Raw genomic sequence first — 21,320 nt, 5'->3', positions numbered from 1 at the left:
AGGTTAAAATAACAGCCATATAAAGTTACAACTACTTACATTATGGCATGCATCTGAAAAATATTTCTAGTTCATCATGTTTCTTCCTAGTTGCATTAAGATTGCAAACATGCTTCAGTGTACTAATTTAGTATCTACTTACCCAGATATCCCAGTGTTAGTACTGTACATAAGAATTCCAACCAAGCCACATTCCAAATTCATGGTTGTTCAAGATCAAGGAGAAAGTAAACAGTGGATATAACAGAGAAAAAAGAATGGAAACCTCAGCACTATTCTGAAGGCCGTTAGAAGGTCGATATTTGACAGAAGGACTACACTGTACAAATATATTAAATAAAAGCTCAAGTAGCAATTGCTTTGCTCCGAACAGCTGAAACAACCAAACTGATATTATAGGATAAAGATGAGGATTCCACAGATGTTGCTAAACTACAACTCTTAACCTCTCTCATCATCAACCATATTGGATGGCATTGCTGCCAAATCCAGTTCAACAACATTGGAAGGAATAACAGTTTCTTGCAGGATTAGACAACCTATTATACAGGCAATCCTGTATAATTGTTGAAATTATTCAAAAATCATTTGAGTAGCATTTATGCCTGGTCCCAAAGTTATGGCTGTTGCAGCACTGTTGTGGTCATATGATCAAAATTGAGGCATGGTCATTCACTCTAACAAGACTAATGGCCTCAGGGGCGCTTCCAGGGCCCCCAGCTCTGCCTGAGTGCTGCTTCAGCAGTGGTCGTAGTGACAGCTGCACTGGGGCTGAAGTAGAAGCCTTCCAAAGAATTGTGAGAAGGACATATGCAATTTGGAGAACAGTGCATGCAATTTGTAAAAAAGGAAGAAGGCTGGGGTGACCAGTGGCCGCCTTGCATAGGGCCAGGCCAAAGATGCCTCAGCAGCAGCGGGAGGGAGAAGACAGCAAATGTCACCTAGGTGCAGTAGAGCTGATGAAAGAGCACAAGCTACACTTGATGCTAGGTGGTGGGGGCAGCTGTGGCTTTGTGCTGTGGTGCTAGGTTGCTGGATGCAGCATGTTGGTTTGAGGCAGCACTCTACAATGGGGCTGGCAGTGCTGGGGCTAAAGTAGAGGCCCAAAGCAGTCACAGCCAGCAGAATATACTGAAGGTATTGGACTTTTACTTCAGTCCCAGATCTGCCACTGCTGCTGAAGGATGTCACAATGCAGGGCAGCCAAAAGAACAGGGGGGGGGGAGCTAGGCAGATGGGGGGGGGACGACTTCAAGAGGAGAAAGTCCATTATCTTATTGAAACTCAGGCCTGGGAGGCACTGTCAGTAATGGCTTGGATTGGAGTAGGTCCCCACCAGGGGAATTCAATTAACAATACCAATGGGAATTGCTGAGATTTCTGTCACTAAGTAACGTGAGGTACATTGTGCTTTAAAATAAATAAATAAAGCCAATAAAACTTAAAATACAAAGAAAAAGTATGGCAAGCAGGATAAACTGAGGGTTTTAATCCTCCTTTCCAATCCCTTGGATGAATGTGTCATTCAAACCATTAAAACATGGAAATGCATAGGAAACACTAGTGCAAAAAAGTAATTGTATATATGGCATCTAAAAGTGCTAATGCTTTGAACACTCCCAAATCACCTGCAGTTGGAACTTCAATTACCCCAATAGAAAAACTTACTTGTCATTATTTTTCATTTGATGTTGCTCTTTTATATTGGATTGGATTGGCAAGACTTTGGAAGACACTCTGATTTCTAGAAAGATAATTAAAGAAGTAGGAACAAATTATTTATCTTCTCAATAAAGAATATTTCCCATTTTGCTGATGAACAGAAACTCCTCTCACTATTAAAGTAATATGTATGTATTTATGCATGTATCTGTATGTGTCCATCCATCCATCTATCTATCTATCAATTTTTGTGTGTGTGTGTGTGTGTGTGTGTGTGTGTGTGTACATCAGCCAGCCCCTGATTTCACTTACAAAGACTCCATCATTGTCCCAGATAGAAGAACTGGAATGAGCAAGGAAAAAAACAAGACATTCCATTTGAAATGGTTTGAAAAAGTTTTCAACAGAGAATATAAAAAGAATAAGGGTTATCTCATACTTTTCAAATCACTGAAAGGAAACCGTACACAGACTTTGATTTTAATTCAATGTCACCACACCATATAATATGTGCAATATCACGCCCAAAGTGGGGGAAACCCTATGAAGGTCAATGTTTAGCAACCATAACACTTTTTACCAGTTGCTCTCACTGCAATAGCTGGGTAAGATAGGCAAACATTTTTCTACAGGACAGAGGTTTAAATCCCCAAATAGTGGCTTTAAGTTAGGGATGTATTTTCCCTCTCTATCCAGAGAAAGTTCAAAGGATCTGAAAAGGGAATTCAATTCTAGAGAAACAGAACATTTTGCATCAGGGAGATGGGGAGAAATTTTCTTTCCTCAAAACCCTAAACCCATCCTTTAACCAAGAAAGCATCACAGAGCATGTATAGGTTCCAGGCCATAGATACTCCCCTCTTTACTGCCTTATTCTCTGGCTAAATTCTTTAAAACCAGTCCTTTTCTTAAGGGGATTTGGAAACAAACACATGAAAGGGTTAAGTGTGCTCATGTTCAGTTTTGACTAGAGCACTAGTCTGTTCTTTGAGCTGATTGTCTGGCAATAGTCATTCATGACCTCATTATTAGGTTATTGTAATGCACTCTGCACGTGGTTGTTTTTTAGGATTACAACATTAACTTTTTATTTACAGAAGCTGCCCAGAGAGAATGTCATGAGAGGATTGGCATAAAAATCCAAGTAACTAAATAGCTGCTGTTGATCTTCTGGCCAAAGATTATCTTTACAATCTGTCTCGATGACAAATTGAACATGAAGTATATGCCCCTATCCTAACACAGGAGGCGCAGATCAAGCCAAGAGTAAGCAACAAACATTCACTCACACATGAATGAAGCTTAATGAACGTTCATTCAAAAGAATCACAACACAGTTATGTTCGGAAAACTAAAAGGTCATAATCTGCATTGTGTTCAAATTAACAGGAAGGGACAATACAGACAACATGACTGGGCTCATGTGATCTCTCCATCGTGGAGCCTGCTTGGCGCAATTATTTTTCCTCTCCTGCCCTCTCTAACCAAGCACATTAAGGAATAAGGCAAAGAGATAATCACTGTGTGGTCTATGTCGCCTCCCTCTGGGAGACAGGATGGAGTGGACTTAAAAGAAAAGGCAACAGAATTAGTGCTGAGCATAGGGCACAAGTAGTAGGAGATAGCAACCCACTGAGCACAGTTTGCTCTCAGGTCTTGTGACACCAAATGATTCCAGCTAAGGGAGAGTTAAAGGCTATCTGAAAGCAAAAGAAGTCAATGATGATTAAAGTACCAAGTGAATATCACTAGTGTTTTACTGCACTGCACTGGATCTACTGATTGTATGCAATGTCAAAAGTCATGACTTAAAATTTACAATGTATAACATTCTGTTATTTTAGTCCTTCAGGAATATATCTTAAGGGCAGAACCGAAGGAGAGAAAGGCTGCAGGATCTCTTCATGCAGCCTCTCTGCAGATTACAACAAATGATGTCCCATTACCAAATTTAAATTGTGTTCTAAATACAGAAGAACCTTATGTTTGATTCATGAATAACAGTGGCTTTTATACTGGACCTAATCTGAATGCTCTGAACATCCTTGAAAAATGCTCTTGAACATTTGCAAAATGGTTCCTGAATAACTATTAATAGCCTGAGAAACCTGGTCCTTTCCCATATTTGATACAGAAACGAAGCATTCTTTCATTAAAGTATATTAATTACATTTCTGTTTGGTCACTGAATCTGGCACTCATGGATTTTTGCATTTATGTATAGCCATTAAAGGGATTTGTAAGGATTAAAATCAATTTTTAAAAACATTAATGCTTAGAAATCTAATTAAATTAGTAAAATAGCCTGTTTATTATGTCATGCTAATATAGACAGAATACTAGCTATGGGATCATATATTAATTTATTTTGTTTTAATTTATTCAATTTAGGCACCATTCAGCTCTAAACTGAGAGATGCATAATAAAACAAAATAGAATAGAAAACACAATATAACAGTTATAAAAACAAGTAAGAAAGTTATAAAAAATAAGAACTAATGACTAACCCACTGGTCCTCTCAAACAAATCCTGACCACCCTAGCACAAGGCCTGGGACAACAGGCGATTATTTTTAAGGCCTTCTGGAATGCCAACAAGATGGGAGCTACAGGGATATTAGGGGGAATCTGACTTTTGGAGTTTGTGTGAGATCAGATACAGAAAATACAGTAGTCCTTGGTTAATGGCTACTCTTTTTTAGCAACCATTCAAATTTATTATGTATCAATCCTGCATCACCGAATCACCATGTGTGATCTTCACAGCCAGCTTCCAAGAAGCAGTCAAGGGAGAAGCTGTTAGTAAGTTGCAAATCGTGGTCATGCAACATTGTGCTTAACAACTGCAGTTGATTCATTTAACAACCACAGCAGAACGGATATACTAAGTCTGGTGCAGTCATGCGAAGTTTCACTTAAGAGCCATGTCATTTAACAATGGGGTCGTTGGTCCCAACTGCAGTTGTTACATGAGGTCTGCTTGTAGTGTAACATGCATTATAAAGGCATGAGGAACAATAAGGGCTTTTTATTTAAAATCTTGCCTTAAACCAGGCTTAGGGCCAAGTAACATGTCAAGACAGAGATGATACAGAGACACCGAAGAGAATTTCATTTAGGATTTTTAAAATACCCGTTTCAATTTCCAACTATGCATTATGACATGTTTATCATAATACACACACAACTTACTTGTGCTCACACTATTAGTAAGAAATTAAATTTAGAAATTAAGAGTAGAATTTTTTTTTAAAAAGCTTACCATCTGATTCTTCGGCATTATTTCTGCAGCTTGATAGAACTAAAATAGGGAAAGCTATTGAGGCTTTGCTGTATAATTATCCATCTAAATGTCAGCTGAGAACATGTGATTCCTTATTTTATGTGCAAATGGACTGTTCCCTTATGCCCACACTTAATTATAGCATGGAAATATAGCACACACTCACCTTTACCTTTGACACTTAATGTTCAGGGATTTTACTTCAGGCATTTATTTCTCCTTTTTTCCCCACTCAGAGAACAGGCATATGAAAAATTCAGTCAATCTCTAAGCCATATACATATGCGCTACACAAACTAAAAATCATAGCGTTGGAAAAAGCAAACACTTTGTATACTGTCAATAAAAGATTCATTCAGGAAATCCAATGTTTGGAGTTTTGAAGTTGTGGATTACTCCATAGATTATGAATATAGATAAATCTATTTATTAATATTCAACTGAGAAGAATAGAAATTACTGAGTGAATATGATAATTTCTTCAAATTGTATAATTGCTTTTTTTTTTTTTACAAAGTAGCTCTAACTTGCAATATGAGGTACGAAGAGTACTAAGATTTTCCTTATTTTAATTGGTCCATTTTAGGCCATACATTTCCAAACAATATTTTCTTTCTTTACTTGACCAACAAAACAAAGGCTTCTTCAAAGTTAGCTTAACTCCTGATCCATTTAGGATTATTATTTTTTGGGGGAATATAATTTTGCCACTGCATTTTTCTCAGACTTTTTTCAACTTTCTAACTTTTTGCCCATTTTTATTATTTTTAACAACCTAATATTTGCAAATTGACTTGGGTAAAATAATGAGATTTCAACATTGTGAGAGATACCATCATTTTACTGTACATAAGATCTTTCAAAAATAGCTATTGCAGAAGATATAAAATTTTCAGTACCACAGCTGAATAGATATTATAAGGCTTTTTCTAAATTAAGACTACCAAGGAAATCTAGCTGATCAATTATATTTCCCTCTTAGGAGTTTCTCATCTGAATTCTCCCCTCTGAGCTTTAAATGTAAAAGAATGCAACTAATTATTCATGGCAGGGTAGGCTTCATTGCAGGGTGGGCATGGCCATGGTGGGTGTTGCCTAGTTGGCTCCCTGCAGGTTCCAGAGGTTTTCCTTGAGTCTCTGGGAGGGCAAAAATGTCCTCCCCAGGCTCCAGAGGCCCTCTGGAGGCCAGAAACAGGCTCGTTTCTGGCCTCCCCAAATGTGAGGTAGGCCTGTTTTTCACCTTCCCCGAGCCTCCACAAGCGCCCTGCAATTACCTGCATCGAAAACGGGCTGTGTGGGGACTCCTGGGAGGGGCGGGGTGGGTGGGCGGAGCCAACTAGGAGTAGGATTTGAGTGTTCTCCGAACTGCACAGAATCTTAGCTAGAGGTTCTCTCAAACCTCTGCGAACCCCCAGCAGCCCACCCTGGCTGTATTTACAGATCTCTGTGTTCATTTGAGAACATTCTGCTTCAGAAATGTCTCTATCTCTGTCTGTTTCTATCTTTAGAAATCCCACAACTTCTGTTTAATCAAGAGTTCTCAATTGATACGTTGCTCTGCGCATGAGCAGAAACAAAAAACAAGATGGTAGTGCCACCAGTTCGGGGGTATGGCAGGCCTGGGTTGCTGCCAGTTCCAGTAACCCAGGCCGCCAAACCACTACAGGTTCAGCTGAACCAGTCCAAACCAGTAGGAATCCACCACTGGTTTTAGCATGCTTGTAAAAGTTGTAAAAATCTTGGTCCTCACTTCACCGGGGAGCGGGGTGGGGGAGAATATAAAAAAGAAATTATAGCTATTTATGTAACTATTGACATAAATTATTAAATCAAGAATCTGACTTGATCAATAACCAGAAAAATTCCATAGTAAGTAGAATAAAATGTTCAACTAACCATTTGATAGGTCATTTCTCCTGGGACTTGAAAATGAATTCATTAGACGTGTTCCTGTTATTGGTGAAAAAAGAAGGCCATTTTTTGCTGATGATATTGCTGGCACCTAGACCAAAAAACAACAAAAACATTTTGAATGTGGATAATGCAATAAAAAGGCACCATCACATTCTCCCTTTCAATGCCGATATACTTATTTACTGTTTAAAATTGTCATAATTTACCTATCATGCAATACACCTCCTTGCGATCTAGTGTTACATATGTTTTAATATTTTCAGCATTATTCTGTGTTGCATCAAAGTCAGCTCATGTAATTTTGCAAGAGGGTGATCTAAGTTACGAGTGTCACAACAGAAAAATAACTGATCTTAAGTGAATATCTAGAAGAAGCAGCACAAATGTCTCTGGCTGCCCTTTCAGATTCCTATAGATGCTGAATTAATATCTGAAAACCCTCAAAATCTAGATCTTATTGTAGTAGCATGTGCCTTCCGAATGACTCCCAAAAGTACCAAAGCTTATCCTATAGCAAGGGCGGAATGTCATTTTCTCCAGCATAATGGTTGCCTTCCCTAAGCCTTATCAGTTGTTCAGTGAATACACATGATAAAGGATGGAGCTGGGGGAAGAGACTGCACAAGAAAGACCTATCCCAAATATTAAAAGCAGCATTTTTGAATTACACACAAAAACCTTCTAGAAGATAATGCAGGCCCACATATTAACACAATGATATTTGTACCAAAATGCTGAAAGATGGTACGCTGATCGTGATACTCTATTCTACTCTGTCATTTCCATTTCTGGCTTTATCCTAATAGAGCAGGTGTGTCAAACTCGCATCGTCATGGGGTCGGCATGTGATGTATCATGACTTTGTCCCCCTTCATTAAACCAGGCATGCATGGTCAGCATGTGATGCATCCAGGCTGCGGGCTGCGAGTTTGACACTCCTGTAATAAAGTGCCATATTACAGTTTTAGTCAGTATTCTTACTTCAACCCCCGCCCCCATTTAAATGACTTTTACTTCTAAAGATTATCTTATCTTCTAGCACTTCTGTGAACTATCAGATTTCTTCAAAATTACTGTTTTCTTCTTGTGCTGGTGGCATTGGTTTGATAATATAAGAACTAACATTCAGTTGAAATCACTGTTAGTAAACCAGCACTGAACTGATTTAATACATTCAGAGATCAGTAATGCTTCTAGAGTCATAAGCAGAGGTAGCATTTACAGAAGACAATATTAATAAGTTGGATCTATACAGGAACATTTATGGTATAATCTAGCACCATAATAAATATGCATAGTAGTTTTGCATTAATCTGTTCCTAAATGTCCTCTACAGAGCAAATATGATTCTAGCCCAAAACAAAGCCATTGATAACACTTATAGAAATTAGGAAGATCCACAATTATTCACTGACTCTGGAAGGAAGGAAAAGCCAAGGCAAGGAAGAATTAAATAGATTACCTTGAAAATAACCAGCAATGAAAGAAGCAACTGAGAAATAGTATTCAAAAGTGGGGGGAAAAGATGGGGAAACAACAAAACAAGGTAGGGAAATAACAAAAAATTGTTTCCTACCCCACCACGATCTTTACAGAGTTATAAGTACCCTTTTACTTAAGAATAAGCTTGCTACCATGAGAAAGGAAACTACCTCTCTGAAGGAGGTTGAGGGAACACAATAGTTGTCTAGTTCTAACCCTAACCCTCAGTTACAATACTGAAGAAAATAGAAAAGAAAGGCTACACAAAAATCACTCTTCAGAGACCGTCCCAAATATTCTAGGAGACCTTTATTTATTTACAGATTCCACAGTTGTGGCCATCTTTATTTCCCCAAATGACATTCAATATAAGCTTGATAAATTGATTCAAATTCTAACAACTGGTTGCCAAGCTACAACATCTAACGATGCCAGGTGCTCTATTAAAAAATCAATCAATCTGAAGTCATAGCTTCAAAAGAACCAGGCTCTGCTCTCGATCTTTGCTAGGAATCTACACTTTGGAAAGCTGTAATAAATTATTGAGCAAGTTCCTAAAACTGTGACTTCAAGCCTATAGGTTGGATACATATCACTAAAGTTCAAAAGTATCTTTTTCATAAACCATTTAATGTACCTTTTTTTTAGGATGGGACAAACTCTTCAACAAAAATACTCCTTTAGAATTTTTAGGAATAATCTAGTCCAGCCCCTGATCCACCTACACTTTTTTCACCTGCTTAAAGCTACAGTCTTCTGTCAAGAGCAGAGGACAATCATTACTAAAACCAGTGCTTCAATGCAGAGAGAATGCAATCATCCTTTTCTCCCATTTCCCCACCAATGATCTATTTTATGCTCAGTTAATAAATCTTTAGAACAAACTCCAGATTAAAGAACCACAAAAACAATTCCTCATTGATATGGCTTATCCCTCAGCTGGACCTAACTGATAGCAATAGCAATTAGACTTATATACTGCTTTATATAGTGCTTTACAGCCCTCTCTCTACAGCCATTTACAGTGTCAGCTTATTTCCCCCAACAATCTGGGTCCTCATTTTATCGACCTCAGAAGGATGGAAGGCTGAGTCAACCTTGAGCCTGGTGAGATTCAAACTGCCAAACTGCAAGCAGTCGGCAGTCAGCAGAAGTAGCCTACAATGTTGCGCTCTAACCACTGGGGCCCCAAGACTTAAATAATAACATTTCTTCAAGCCTTTGTGGACCCCCTGTGACGACATTGTGAGCCCCCAGAGATCTGCTGACTACAGGTTGAGAATCACTGACTTAGAGGACAGGGTAACTTCCCAATTTACCTGTTCAATCCAGTTCCAAGAAGGTGAAATTATTTCTTTATGCCTAAACCTACAGCAAGACCAAGAATTAAGCAGCATAGTCCTCAAAGGCAAGATTTTCTTTTGCCTGATATTGACTCTGATTGAGACTGTGCTGTACAAACTAATCTGTTAGATAATCCTCCTCAGACACTGCTTATAGATGATTCAGGAGAAAGGGAACCTTTTACCTCAATAGAAGCATTGTAAAGATGGAAGCCAGAATCTGAATATGATGAACTTTTGCCGTTTCCTTCACCATCACATTATAACTAAACATAACAGAATTACTATTTAATATAAAATTCTGTATTCCTTTCCACATTGCCATATTGCTAAACATTAATGTTTGTGTATAAATAAACATTAATAATGTTTATCGCTCATTCATAATTGGAAATATCTTTGCCGCTGTAATAGAATGTATAACTGGAGGAGGCGGGGTGGGGGGATTTTGGCAAAAGCACCACCATTTACCAGGGACGAGACAGAACACTCCAGAGAAAAGCCCAAAATAAGAGACTGTACAGTCCTGAACTGGATGGAAGAGGGAGGAAGAAATTCAAGGAAGCAACATCCTATAATCTCTCAGGGGTACTTCTATTAGGTTAGAAGGTTATAGCTTTAATCTGGCAAGATTCTCTCTATTAGGTGTAAGCAAATAAAGGATTGGAATCAATTGGATTTTGCTGTCTAATCTTCGACTTGAGCCTGATAGCTGCAGGTTTTTTATTATTATTAACTTAATATTTATTAAATGCCATATAAAGAGCAAGACATTTCTAACTCTAGTTTTACTACCCAAAATTTAGGGGAAAGTGGAGGGAATGGAGGAAAGGTAGAATGAAATAAGAAATTAAGAACATTCAGGATTAAATTTTTAGGATTACAAATTGAAGTTTCTATCACCTACATATATTCTCAAAACAGCCCATAGAAACTACCTCTGGATGAGATATATTATGGTAGTCTTGTAATCTGAACACTTTCTTGCAACATTTAGCAATACAGTTTTTACTCTGAGCAAAAAAAGTAGTTCTCCCAATTTTCATGATTAATTTTACCTCTGATTTTTGAAAAAGTAATGAAATTATAAACCTGCAGCAAGAGATCTGACTAAGCAAACATGCCAAATAATTATTCTTAAAATAAACATTTTCCCCCTTTTAAATTTCCATTTCAGAAGAAAAAGCAGCTTTAGGGTAGAATAAAATAATTTCAAGCTGGATCGCTTGTTTCCAAAAACACCCTTCTGACCTAGAAAACAGATGCAAAATTACAGTCACAGCTGTATTTACAGCACATAATGAATAATAGAAAATGAAATTGCAAATTACATTGCTAATGATTGTTATTTGTTTGGCTTGAATTTTGTTTCAATCCAAACAAAGAGAAAATATACATATTTTAGCAAGGTCAAATTTTCAGTTTAGCTAAACTGTAGCAAATCTCTATAAAATTAAAAAAAACACATTGCACATGCAAACAAAAATGGAAATTTATTTTATTTACATTTTGATATATTTTCCTATTATTTGTTCTCTTCCACAAGCTACCTGGTTTAGCTTCACAGAAACACCCATTAATTGGAAGAAAATAAACTGGCATATGTCATGGCACAATGGGTTTAGAAACACACAGTGTCACATTTACTAAAGAAGGAGAACGAGAGAAACACAAAAACATTATAATTTTATTTTTATTGTGATAACCGAATGGGTAATTTAATATAATGTTACAATATATTATTTTAGGTTAAATTACTTCTCTCAGCTAATTACATTCTCATCATAAAAATGTCTTTGTTTTGCTTTCAATTTTGCAGTTTATAATATGCAGATTATACTATTATCATAATTGCATATTGTTATATGTAGATTCAGATAGCAGTGCATTTGCTTCACTAATTATAAAACAAATTTCTAATAAACAATGTCATAAAAACATTTGGTATTGGAGAGAGATTTGAATATAACAAAGAGATTTGAATATAACAAAACAAAGAACAGCACTATATTTCCTTAGTTTATAGTCAATTGTTTCATGCAAAGCTAGATTATTATATAAAATAGCATTTTTTCAAAGATCTCTAGCTTCTACACAGTATTATTATTAAATTGTTTATATATTTTTTCTGAAATGTTGCTTATTTACAAACACACATTTTCTACAAAATAATTTACAAAATAATTTAAATACTTACTTTTTCTGGAATAAGATTTTCCAGCTTCAAAGCTCTTTTAGCACTACAAAAGACGGAAAGCAAAGGGAAATTTTAATCTAAGAAAATCCTTTACTGGTAGCTAGCAATAATCCCCATTAACTAACCCTAACCACATGCAAACAACATTTTCTTACAATAAGAGCTAATTTCATACAGGTATATATTGTACAAGTTGGTAAATACTGCTTTGAAAACCGTGCCATTTTCTCACAGGTGGCATACAACTGGAATAAACACTTTGATTAGAATACCAGTATCAGATTACCCAAAATATTTATTAACTATAAAGTACTAACAATGAACATTGTTATACAAAATTGCATAGTAACTTACTCCTTATTTTTCAAGGTGAAAAAAGCAATTCTTATATTTCAGCTCTTAACATGATTCAGTGCTGCTAGACTATGACTGAATTAAGGAGCAGATGCTCTATGACTTTACAGGTCCCTAAACCATAAGAAAATATTTTCTCGCATTCTTCACTGTACTGATTCAGGAACATGCCAGCTTCCTCTGTAAAATCTGTTTTCCTGAACTAGATGCTCAGCTGTTAATGGCAATACTAGAAATGGAAAGCTGAATATTTATAATATTTTAGATTGTACAGCTGTCTTCTAAAGAGCAGTCGTTAGAATTTTATTGAATGCAGACTAAATACTTTAAAGAAAGAAAGGTCAACATAAATTAAGGCTATTGTTCCCAGAGAAAACTCCAATGTACCTTTTTAAATCTTAACAATATTTAAAGGGCCTTTTTTCCCTGTAGAGGTACTAAGAACCTTTAAAATCATTTAATAAATGCATCAGAAGATAATTTTTCATTAAACAATGTCTGCAGAGGGTTTTCATTTTAGAAAAGAACATTACAGGTATCACATTGGAAACAGGCCATTTTCCCGTTTCCAAACAACCATAGTGCTAGACTGAGCAAACCTCACAAAAGATTACCTGCATAAATGGCGCTTGTGTGCAATGCCAAACCCCAAGCCAATCTCCCACAAAGTATTTTTACTTTAATTATTTTTTGAAATGAAACATATGAGAAAAGTTTAAGGACATCTTTGAAGTATGACTTTAGAACTGCTAGCTTGAAATGGAAATAAAAAAAACATTTTTGTCTTTAAAACAAACAAGCAACGCTATATGGTATTTACATTTTTCATGTTAAAAGCCACTTGCATTCTTGCCAAGATACAATCAAAGCTGAAAAAATTTGACAAAATTCTTAACAGAATGTTCTTTTTAAAACATAGTGCCCTGTATTGCTTAAATAATGCAGACTCCATTAGATCTTCTGTATCTCAGTGGCAGCAAGGAAACGCTGTGTACATTAATACATTCACTCTGCAAAGATGCTGTAGGGGACATGTATTTGCATTTGACACTAAGGCATGTTATGATGGAAGTTTTTATGGTGGACTTCAAAGAAAGCTGGAAGCAAAAGTACAGTGGAATCTGCACCCAAGATAGCTTTATGATTAGGATAAATGGCAAACTACATGAAAATCCCATTAAACTATAGCAAACTGAGGGGGGGGGGGGATTTGGAAAAACGGTAGACTGGCCAAGCAGTATGCTATTTAAAATCTGTCAGAGACTTTGGGTGGCAGCAGAGTTACAGCATACCCAAATTTTCTTTCCGCTGCCTGTGGAGATGCTGAAAACTTGGAAATAATTGAACTCGTTAGCCATTCGCAGTCCAAGAAATTACTACTTTACCAGGAGAAGAAAAATCGTGTTGCCACATTTCTGTTACACAATTATTTTAGGTACATATTTCCCCTATGCAATAGTAGTAAAACTCAACAGCTGCAAAGACCTTTACAGATTTAGGGAATGACATTTCTTAAATGGGAAAGTGAAGGGGCATCAATTCAAGGCTATATTGTGAAAAAGAAAGCATAATCTGAGAAGCATTTATTACGTTTCTTTTGTATTGCTCTTCTATATCATACAGTTAGAGGAGGAGAAAATACACTTTATTTAAGCAGGACTGGTTTATCATTTAGATCAAATAGCTAAATGGGACTGTGAATCAATGAAATGTATAACAGTGTACATGATGTGCTTTGGCTAAAGCTGCCTATTAGTTCTCATCTTCTCAAAAGTTAAGTTTTAAGAATTCAATGAGACATGCTTCCATGTAAAAACATATAAGCAAGGCCAACACTCAAGCCAATCTTCACCAAAATATTTTTACTTTATTCTCTTGAGATGAAACATAATGAGAAAAGTTTAAGGACATCTTTGATATTGCTAGTTTTGATTTTAGGATTATTTTGAAAAGGGATTACTGAAAAAAACATTTTTTGTGTATGAAAAGAATAAGCTACCGTAAATTATATGGTATTTATGTTTTCATGAAAGCAGCAGAGATGGTATTCAGCAGGTTATGACCAGTTCTGGAGAAATGGTAGGAAATTTTGAGTTGTTCGGAGAACCGGTAAATACCACCTCTTACTGGCCCCACCTTCAACTAATTTCTGCCTCCTGAGTCCGAGCTAATCAGGTGAAAATGGGGATTTTGCAGTAACCGTCCCCTGGAGTGGGGAGGGAATGGAGATTTTACAGTATCCTTCCCCTGCCACGCCCACCAAGCCACACCCACCAAGCCACGCCATGCCATGCCCATCAAGCCACACCCATAGAACTGGTAGTAAAAAAAATTGAATCCCACCACTGGGTAAGAGCCATTTGTATTCTTTCCAAGAGACAATCAAAGCTGAACAGTTGAGTCTTTGGTATTCTCTGAGCTTGTTTGCTTGCAGATATTTAATAACCTGACTAGGTACAGTGTACAGAGTACACACTCATTAATGGCACTGTGTATGTTGTTTACTCCCTATTTATAAACAGCAACTTGCCTTGCCATTGTTGGAGGGGGAATGGCTTTCTCATTCATACTTCCTTTGATTAGAGTACATATTTTTCATTGGTTCCTTAATTCTTCATAGGCTTTCAGGATCAGGGTACTAAGGAGACAAATCCAGAGCAAACACCATGCTCACTAGTATCAATGATAGTACCTAGTCAGGTAATGAAACATCTATGATCAAACAACTAAGCTCAGAGAGCATCAAGGACTCCACTATTCAACTATTCAGCCGTATATTTTATTCTATTGGTAAAGTGATAGTTGGTCTTACCTGAACTGTTGCTTTAGAAGGTTTTGCAGGAGGTTTTGTGAAAGCCCCCTATCCAATCCATCTTGGAGGAACTCCAAGACGTGTGGTACCGAAGCCTCGCGAGGATTCGCTCCCAAGACCCGGCGCCACTCTGCAAGGACCCGCCAAGTGGAATCATAAATCCTAGTGGTGGAACCCTTGCGTGAAGCCTCAATTGTGGAGATCACCCTCTGTGAAAGCTGGGCAGCCCTTAGGCGCTCCCGCTCAATCTCCACATGGCTAGCTGCAGCCACTGTGGCTCGGGATGCACCAGGTTCCCCTATCTAAGGTCCACATCCCTCCCCGGGATCCTCCACAGGTGTGACACTGATAGGCACATTAGGTGCGCAAACCACGCCTAGCGCGGCCAGTAGGGCGCCACTAAGATGAGCTCTGCCTTCTCTGATATCACTTTCCGAACTACCCCAGGGAGAAGGGGAAGGGGAGGGAAGGCGTAGAGCAGGCCCTCTGGCCACGGAATCCAAAGCGTGTCGACTGCCTCCGTCCCCCGAGCCAGGAACCGAGAGAAGAACCAATCCACTTGAGCGTTCTGCAGTGTGGCAAACAGGTCCACCTCCAGATGGCCGAACCTGGAGCAGATATCCTGGAACAGTTTCGGAGAAAGGCTCCACTCCCAGTGGTCGACCGTGGCCCGATTGAGCCAGTCGGCTTGATGGTTGTTAACTCCTGTGATATGCTCCACCCTGAGCGATCGAAGATGCCTCTCCACCCAGGCGCCGAGTGCCATCGCCTCGGTTTGAAGAGCCCTGGAGTGTGTGCTGCCCTGTCGGTTGACATGGGCCTTCGTCGCCATGTTGTCGGTCAGCACCAAGACGTCTTGATCCCAAACATGGTCCTTGAAGTGCAGCAATGCGAAGTGAATTGCTCACAGTACCAGCCAATTTATGTTGTGTTGGAGGTCCAACCAGGTCCAACGCCCCTGTGCCATCCGGGACTCCAAGAGAGCTCCCCACCCGTACAAGCTGGTGTCCGTTGTCAGGATGAGGTGCTCCGGCTCCCTGAACTCGCAGCTCCCGTGTAGCGCTGGGGAGAGCCACCACCTCAATGACAGCTGCACCTGTGGTGTCACTGGAATCTTTTCCTTGGAATTGCTGGAGTTTGACCTCTGATGCTGCAGGAGACGCCACTGGAGCGGCCTCGCGTGTAGACGAGCCCAAGGCACCACGTCTATGCAAGAAATGAATTTCCCCAGCAAGCTGGAGATCACTACTACAGGAACAAAACGTTGACTTCTAACTTGTCTAACTAAGGCTAACCAACTAACTTTACGGTCGTGGGACAGGAACACCTTCCCCAGCTTAGAATCTATGATGGTCCCCAGGTGAGGAATCCTGGTGGCAGGAACGAGGGAACTCTTATCTAGGTTAACTGAAAAATCTAACTGCTGTAGTGTGGATACTACCAACAAAAGATCCTCCCTCGCCCGCTCAAACGATGCTGCTTGGACTAAGATGTCATCGAGAAAGCATTGGACCCTGACAGAGTGCTCACGGAGGTAAGCCGCCACTGCAGCTAGGACCTTAGTGAAGGTCCGAGGCGCCGACGCCAAGCCAAACGGTAGGGCCCTATACTGGTAGTGGCTACCTAAATAGGAGAACTTGAGATACTTACAATGGCCAGGGAAGATGGGGATATGGAGATAAGCCTCTGTCAGGTCGATGGAGGCCATGAAGTCATTGCGCCTGACCCCCGCCAAGATGGATTTAAGCGATGCCATCTTGAATCTTCTATAGACTAAGTGAAAATTTAGCAGTTTAAGATCCAGAATCGCCCTCCATCCCCCTGAACTCTTCAGAACGACAAAGTGGTTGGAATAGAAACCTGACCCCATTTGGTCCGGTGGAACCTGTTCCACCGCCCTAATCTCTAGGAGGTGTCTGATCGCCTGCCTCATGAAAGAGCATTTATCTTTACTCTTGGCAACCGAAAACGTCCAAAAGTGGTTCGGCGGAATGGAGAGAAACTCTAGGCGCAGGCCAAATCTTATGGTATTCAAAACCCAGGCGTCAGTGATAATCTCAGCCCAGGCGTCGGCAAACAGAAGCAGTCTGCCGCCTATGGGTGGGGTTGCTATTGACCTATCTGCCCCGACTGTAGAGACAGCCATCTCCCCCCCCTAAAGGGCCTCTTCCCCTGGGGTTGGAACCTAGGCCTATCCCTGGTGTAGTACCTATCCGACTGCCTATCTGAGCTCGGAAAATACCTGCTGTGCTGCGCCTCCTGATCTGACTGACGATAGGACTGCTTCCAAAAGTAAGACACAGATTTTTGCTCTGACTTCTTTGCGGGTGTAGGCATGACCTACTTTTTATTCTTGTCCTCAACGAGGATTGGGTCCAACGGGGTACCGAAAAGGGATCTTCCGGAATAAGGCAATGATGCCAGGTGCCACTTTGTCTTGTTCTCCGCTTGCCACCCTCTCAGCCACAGGAGACGTCAGGAGGTCACCGAGGCCGCCATTGCCTGTGAGGCATGCTTCATGGCATGCAGAGTGGCGTCTGCAGAGAATTGAGCAACAGCAACCAGCTTGTTGAGATCTTGATGAGTACGTACCTCCTCAGGTGGAATCCTGTTGTAGCCAAATGATAGCCATGTGGCTGAAGAATGACGCAGAGGCAGCTGCCTTGATGGCCCATGCGGAAGACTGGAATGTTTTACGAAGGGTCAGCTCTGCCTTCTTGTCCTCGGCCTTCAAGTAATCAGCCACATCACTGGACACCACCGTTGACGTGGACGCCAATGCCATCACTGGAGGATCCACTGTGGGCACATGCAACGCCTCAGAGAAACTAGATTCCATGTTAAAGAACCTCCTATCACTGCTGCTGGGGTTGAGAAATGTTCCTGGCTTTTCCCACTGCTTCTTAACTACCTCTAGGAACAACTTAGGGGCAGGGATGTCTTCCTTCGCTGGAGGAGGCTCTGAGTAAACTCGATCCTCCGGCTTTTTCTTCGGACCACCCTCCTTCGCACCTGACTTGGCGCCCTCCATCTCACCCAGTTGTGCTGTGGCCCTGGCCTTGCGCAACAGTGACTTGAATAAATCCAGAGGAAACAGACCAGAGAATGCCGGTGCCTCAGGTTTTGAGGGATCCTCATCATCAGACATATCTACCTCTCTCTGAACCTTATCCCTCGCCATGGAACCCTCGCTAGCCAGAGAAGGAGAAACAGGCCGGCGCACCTCCAAGGGGGAAGGCCTCGGCCTGGCCTGAGCAGTGGCACCCTCCCAGGGACCTTTGCCACCATTGCAGGCCGCACAGACCCTTTCTGTAACCCAGCAGAAATTCCATGTGAAATTGAAGAGGAGATAAACCTCTGAATGCTTGCTGGAAGCTGCTCCGTGTCTCTAACGAAGGAATCCCCCTCCTCCTCTTGTGCACAGCCTTCAGACTGTGGAGCCAATGATGGCCTGATGGGACTATCCCTCCTGCCCTGAAAAGGATTCCTTAGATAGGGGCTCTGTTCTAACATGGAGAGTGAGGGGGGATGTGAAATGTCCCTGAGATATACTGGGGAATCCCCCGTGAGGAGACCTTGACCTGGATCTAATGGGCAATCTAGACCTCAAGGGAGAACTAGACCTACACCTCTGTTCAGCCCTGGACACCTGCTTTTCCAGAGCCCTGTGCCTCCTTTCCTCATTCTTCTGCAAGGCCTTGGAGGATTTTCCAGCTGCTGCAGTTTTTCGCAGTCTCACAGAGGCTGTGGGCCTCACTCGGGCCCCACTGGATGTCCCCTCCCCAGGAGACAATGGGGGGGAATCCGGCCTCTCTTCTGCCTCAGCCATGGCACCAGGTCAGGGCCCCACCAGGCTCAGCCCACCAAAAACAGCAGTGACCAAAAACAGCTTCCCCCAATCACTCACGGCTTCCACGTGATGAAATCAGCCTCTGGTAGACCTTTCCTGCCCCTTTTGCAAGCTGCGCGGCTCTGGGCCTCCTTGTGTCGATCTGGGCCTGCAGGGCCTTGCTGCTGCTGCCGCTATAGAAAGGATTGCCACCCAGGAAGGCAGGGATGAAAATGAGGCTTCATAGTAGCCTCTGTCCCAACTCATGCAGCCTACAGGAATTGAGGCCCCAAAATGGCCACCATAATAGCGTCCTGCACCTAAAGCCCCAAGAAGCAACTTTTAAATCCCTTACCGCCGGCCGGGAACGAGCCACACCAAGGGGAGGCTTCCAGGTATCAAATGGAGGCAAGGGGAAGAAGTCAGGGAGAAGAAATTTGCAGGATGGCACTGGATTGTTTTTGGAAGAATCAGGAACCAAAAGCAACCTGTCTTTCTTCGGCCAGACAGAGTTGAAACTGGGAACCAGAAGCAAGGAGCACAGAGACGTGGCTTCAAATTAACTCTGTCTCGAGGCCAATTGGACATCACAATACCCAATCCTGGCTAATCCTGCAAAATTCCTCACGAAAAACTAAAACGATTTCACAAAATTCTTAGCAGCATGTTCTCTTTTTAAATACAGGGCTCTGTAAATATAGAGCCTCTAAAAATGCATAAGCCTGTTTAAACTAAATCTATTTTCCCAAGAAATCCAGTGATGTAAAAGTCATAACATTCTTGCTCAGATGATTTCAAAAGAAACCTATCATAAATGATTAACAAGCCTTGGAACCACTTCCTGTCTTTTGAGCATAGGCTCAGTTGTGACATGGAATTCTTATGTTCTTATGAGATAAGGTGCACATATACCCATTCATTAAAGCTGGTGTGACAACATAATATTGGAAATTTGGCATATTTTGAATGTTTTGAATAGCTTCCCATCATCTCTCAGCAACAAGACTGGAGATAGTAACTTCTAACTTAAGGCACAAGTCAGCTATTCTAGCAATAGTTTCATTTTGTTTTTTGCTCTGAAGGAAATCCTATAACCTTCTTAGCAGTCTGAAACATATTATGTTATGAATCATGGTTATATTCATTTTTTGGCCATCTTGAGAATCAGCAATCCAAAACAGCAACATATAGCTGTCCTGTTCATTTAACCTCAAGGAATCTACCATTGTTACATCAATTAGTCTAGATAAAAAACATGTATAATCTGCATTACAAGAAAAGCAGCTAGAATTCATATTTCTATGACAATCATATAGTTTTAAAGTGCTACAAAATTGGAAGCTTAATCAGATCAATCTGCTCTACCCAAGAAAGTGTTTCTGAGTAGTCAACTGCCTTTTTTTGAACCAGCAAGATACTTAAACTAAGTAAGGATCCCTAAATCCAAAAGAACATTAACATATTTCAATCCTCTTTCAAAAGCTGGTCTCAAGGCAAATATTCTGCAAAAAAAAACCTCTTACAAATTGAGATTGTGCCCTTGTGAGAAAGGATACACTGAAGCCATAGCTTATGGCCAATAGTTCCTTCTATAAGAACATAATGGCTTGCTTCATAATTCCCTAGTTGGCAAAGTATCCAGACAATTTTGAATTATTTTTCGTACAGTTGCTTTTATCATTCCTGTAAATTTTATTTCTTTGAATGTAGTTAGTTTTTTTCCACTGTCTATAAATTAAGTATACCCTGATTTGCTCAGTGACTTAGTTATAATTTTATGTTCTTGGTTTTATTCAAAATAGAAAGTAATTATGTGAATAACTGGGAATTCTGATCAACCATAATAAATTATTACTATCACCATTTCCATGGATACATTAAGCTTCTGAAATACTTCAGACATCCATTATACTGTACACCTCATAATCCCTCAGCAATGGAAATACAAGATCTAGAATTTGATCCAAGTCATTCTGGGGAAATTTGAAATATTAATGAGTCACATACAGAACATAGAATGTAGAATAATAGAGTTGGAACCTTATACCATTTCAGATAAATGGCTGCACAATCTCTTTTCTGAGCCTCCAGTGGTGGAGCATCCAAAACTTCTGAAAGCAAGCCATTCCATTGGTTGATTGTTCTCACGTTAGAAAAAGTCTTTTTAGTTCTAAGTTACTTCTCTTCTTAGTTAGTTTCCAACCATTGTTTTTTGTCTTGCCTTTTGGTGCACGATTTTGCAGATTTTGGGCCACATTTTCTGCATCTCTGATTTTAAAGAACTATAAAAATGTTTAGCAAATCCTGAAATAGACCTGGCATAGTTTAAAGATAAAAACTCCTCATAGTATCAGAGACAAACAAAAAAAATCTTGTTTATTTACTTGCGTAATGGAGCAATTTGCCTTATTACTTCAGAATTTAGTCCTCAGCTGTCCTTCAT

General features: G+C 40.0%; 1 protein-coding gene across 5 annotated transcripts in view; it reads right to left on the bottom strand.

Moving 5' to 3' along the window:
- ITGB3BP (integrin subunit beta 3 binding protein) overlaps nt 1-21,320 on the bottom strand; it is a 45,327-nt gene that overhangs the window by 21,814 nt on the left and 2,193 nt on the right. For 4 of the 5 annotated variants that reach the window (XR_015697260.1, XM_087719551.1, XM_087719552.1 and 1 more), the window contains exons 1-4: nt 17,641-17,841; nt 11,883-11,925; nt 6,843-6,948; nt 1,669-1,744 (exon numbers count right to left, since the gene is read on the bottom strand). Coding sequence is in view for 4 of the 5 variants with exons in the window: in XM_087719551.1 (XP_087575677.1) it covers nt 1,669-1,744; nt 6,843-6,948; nt 11,883-11,925; nt 17,641-17,723 (308 nt within the window). In the remaining variant the exon portion in view is untranslated. Of the gene's footprint in view, nt 1-1,668; nt 1,745-6,842; nt 6,949-11,882; nt 11,926-17,640; nt 17,842-21,320 lie in introns of those variants that run through there. The other variant, XM_087719553.1, reaches the window with a different exon arrangement.

The sequence above is a fragment of the Thamnophis sirtalis genome, unplaced genomic scaffold, assembly GCF_051295495.1.
Source record: "Thamnophis sirtalis isolate CommonGarterSnake01/CBP01778 unplaced genomic scaffold, rThaSir2_p1.2 scaffold_7, whole genome shotgun sequence".
NCBI lineage: Eukaryota > Metazoa > Chordata > Lepidosauria > Squamata > Natricidae > Thamnophis > Thamnophis sirtalis.
Note: the sequence above shows the minus strand (reverse complement) of the source record. Positions and strands in the feature narration are given on the sequence as shown.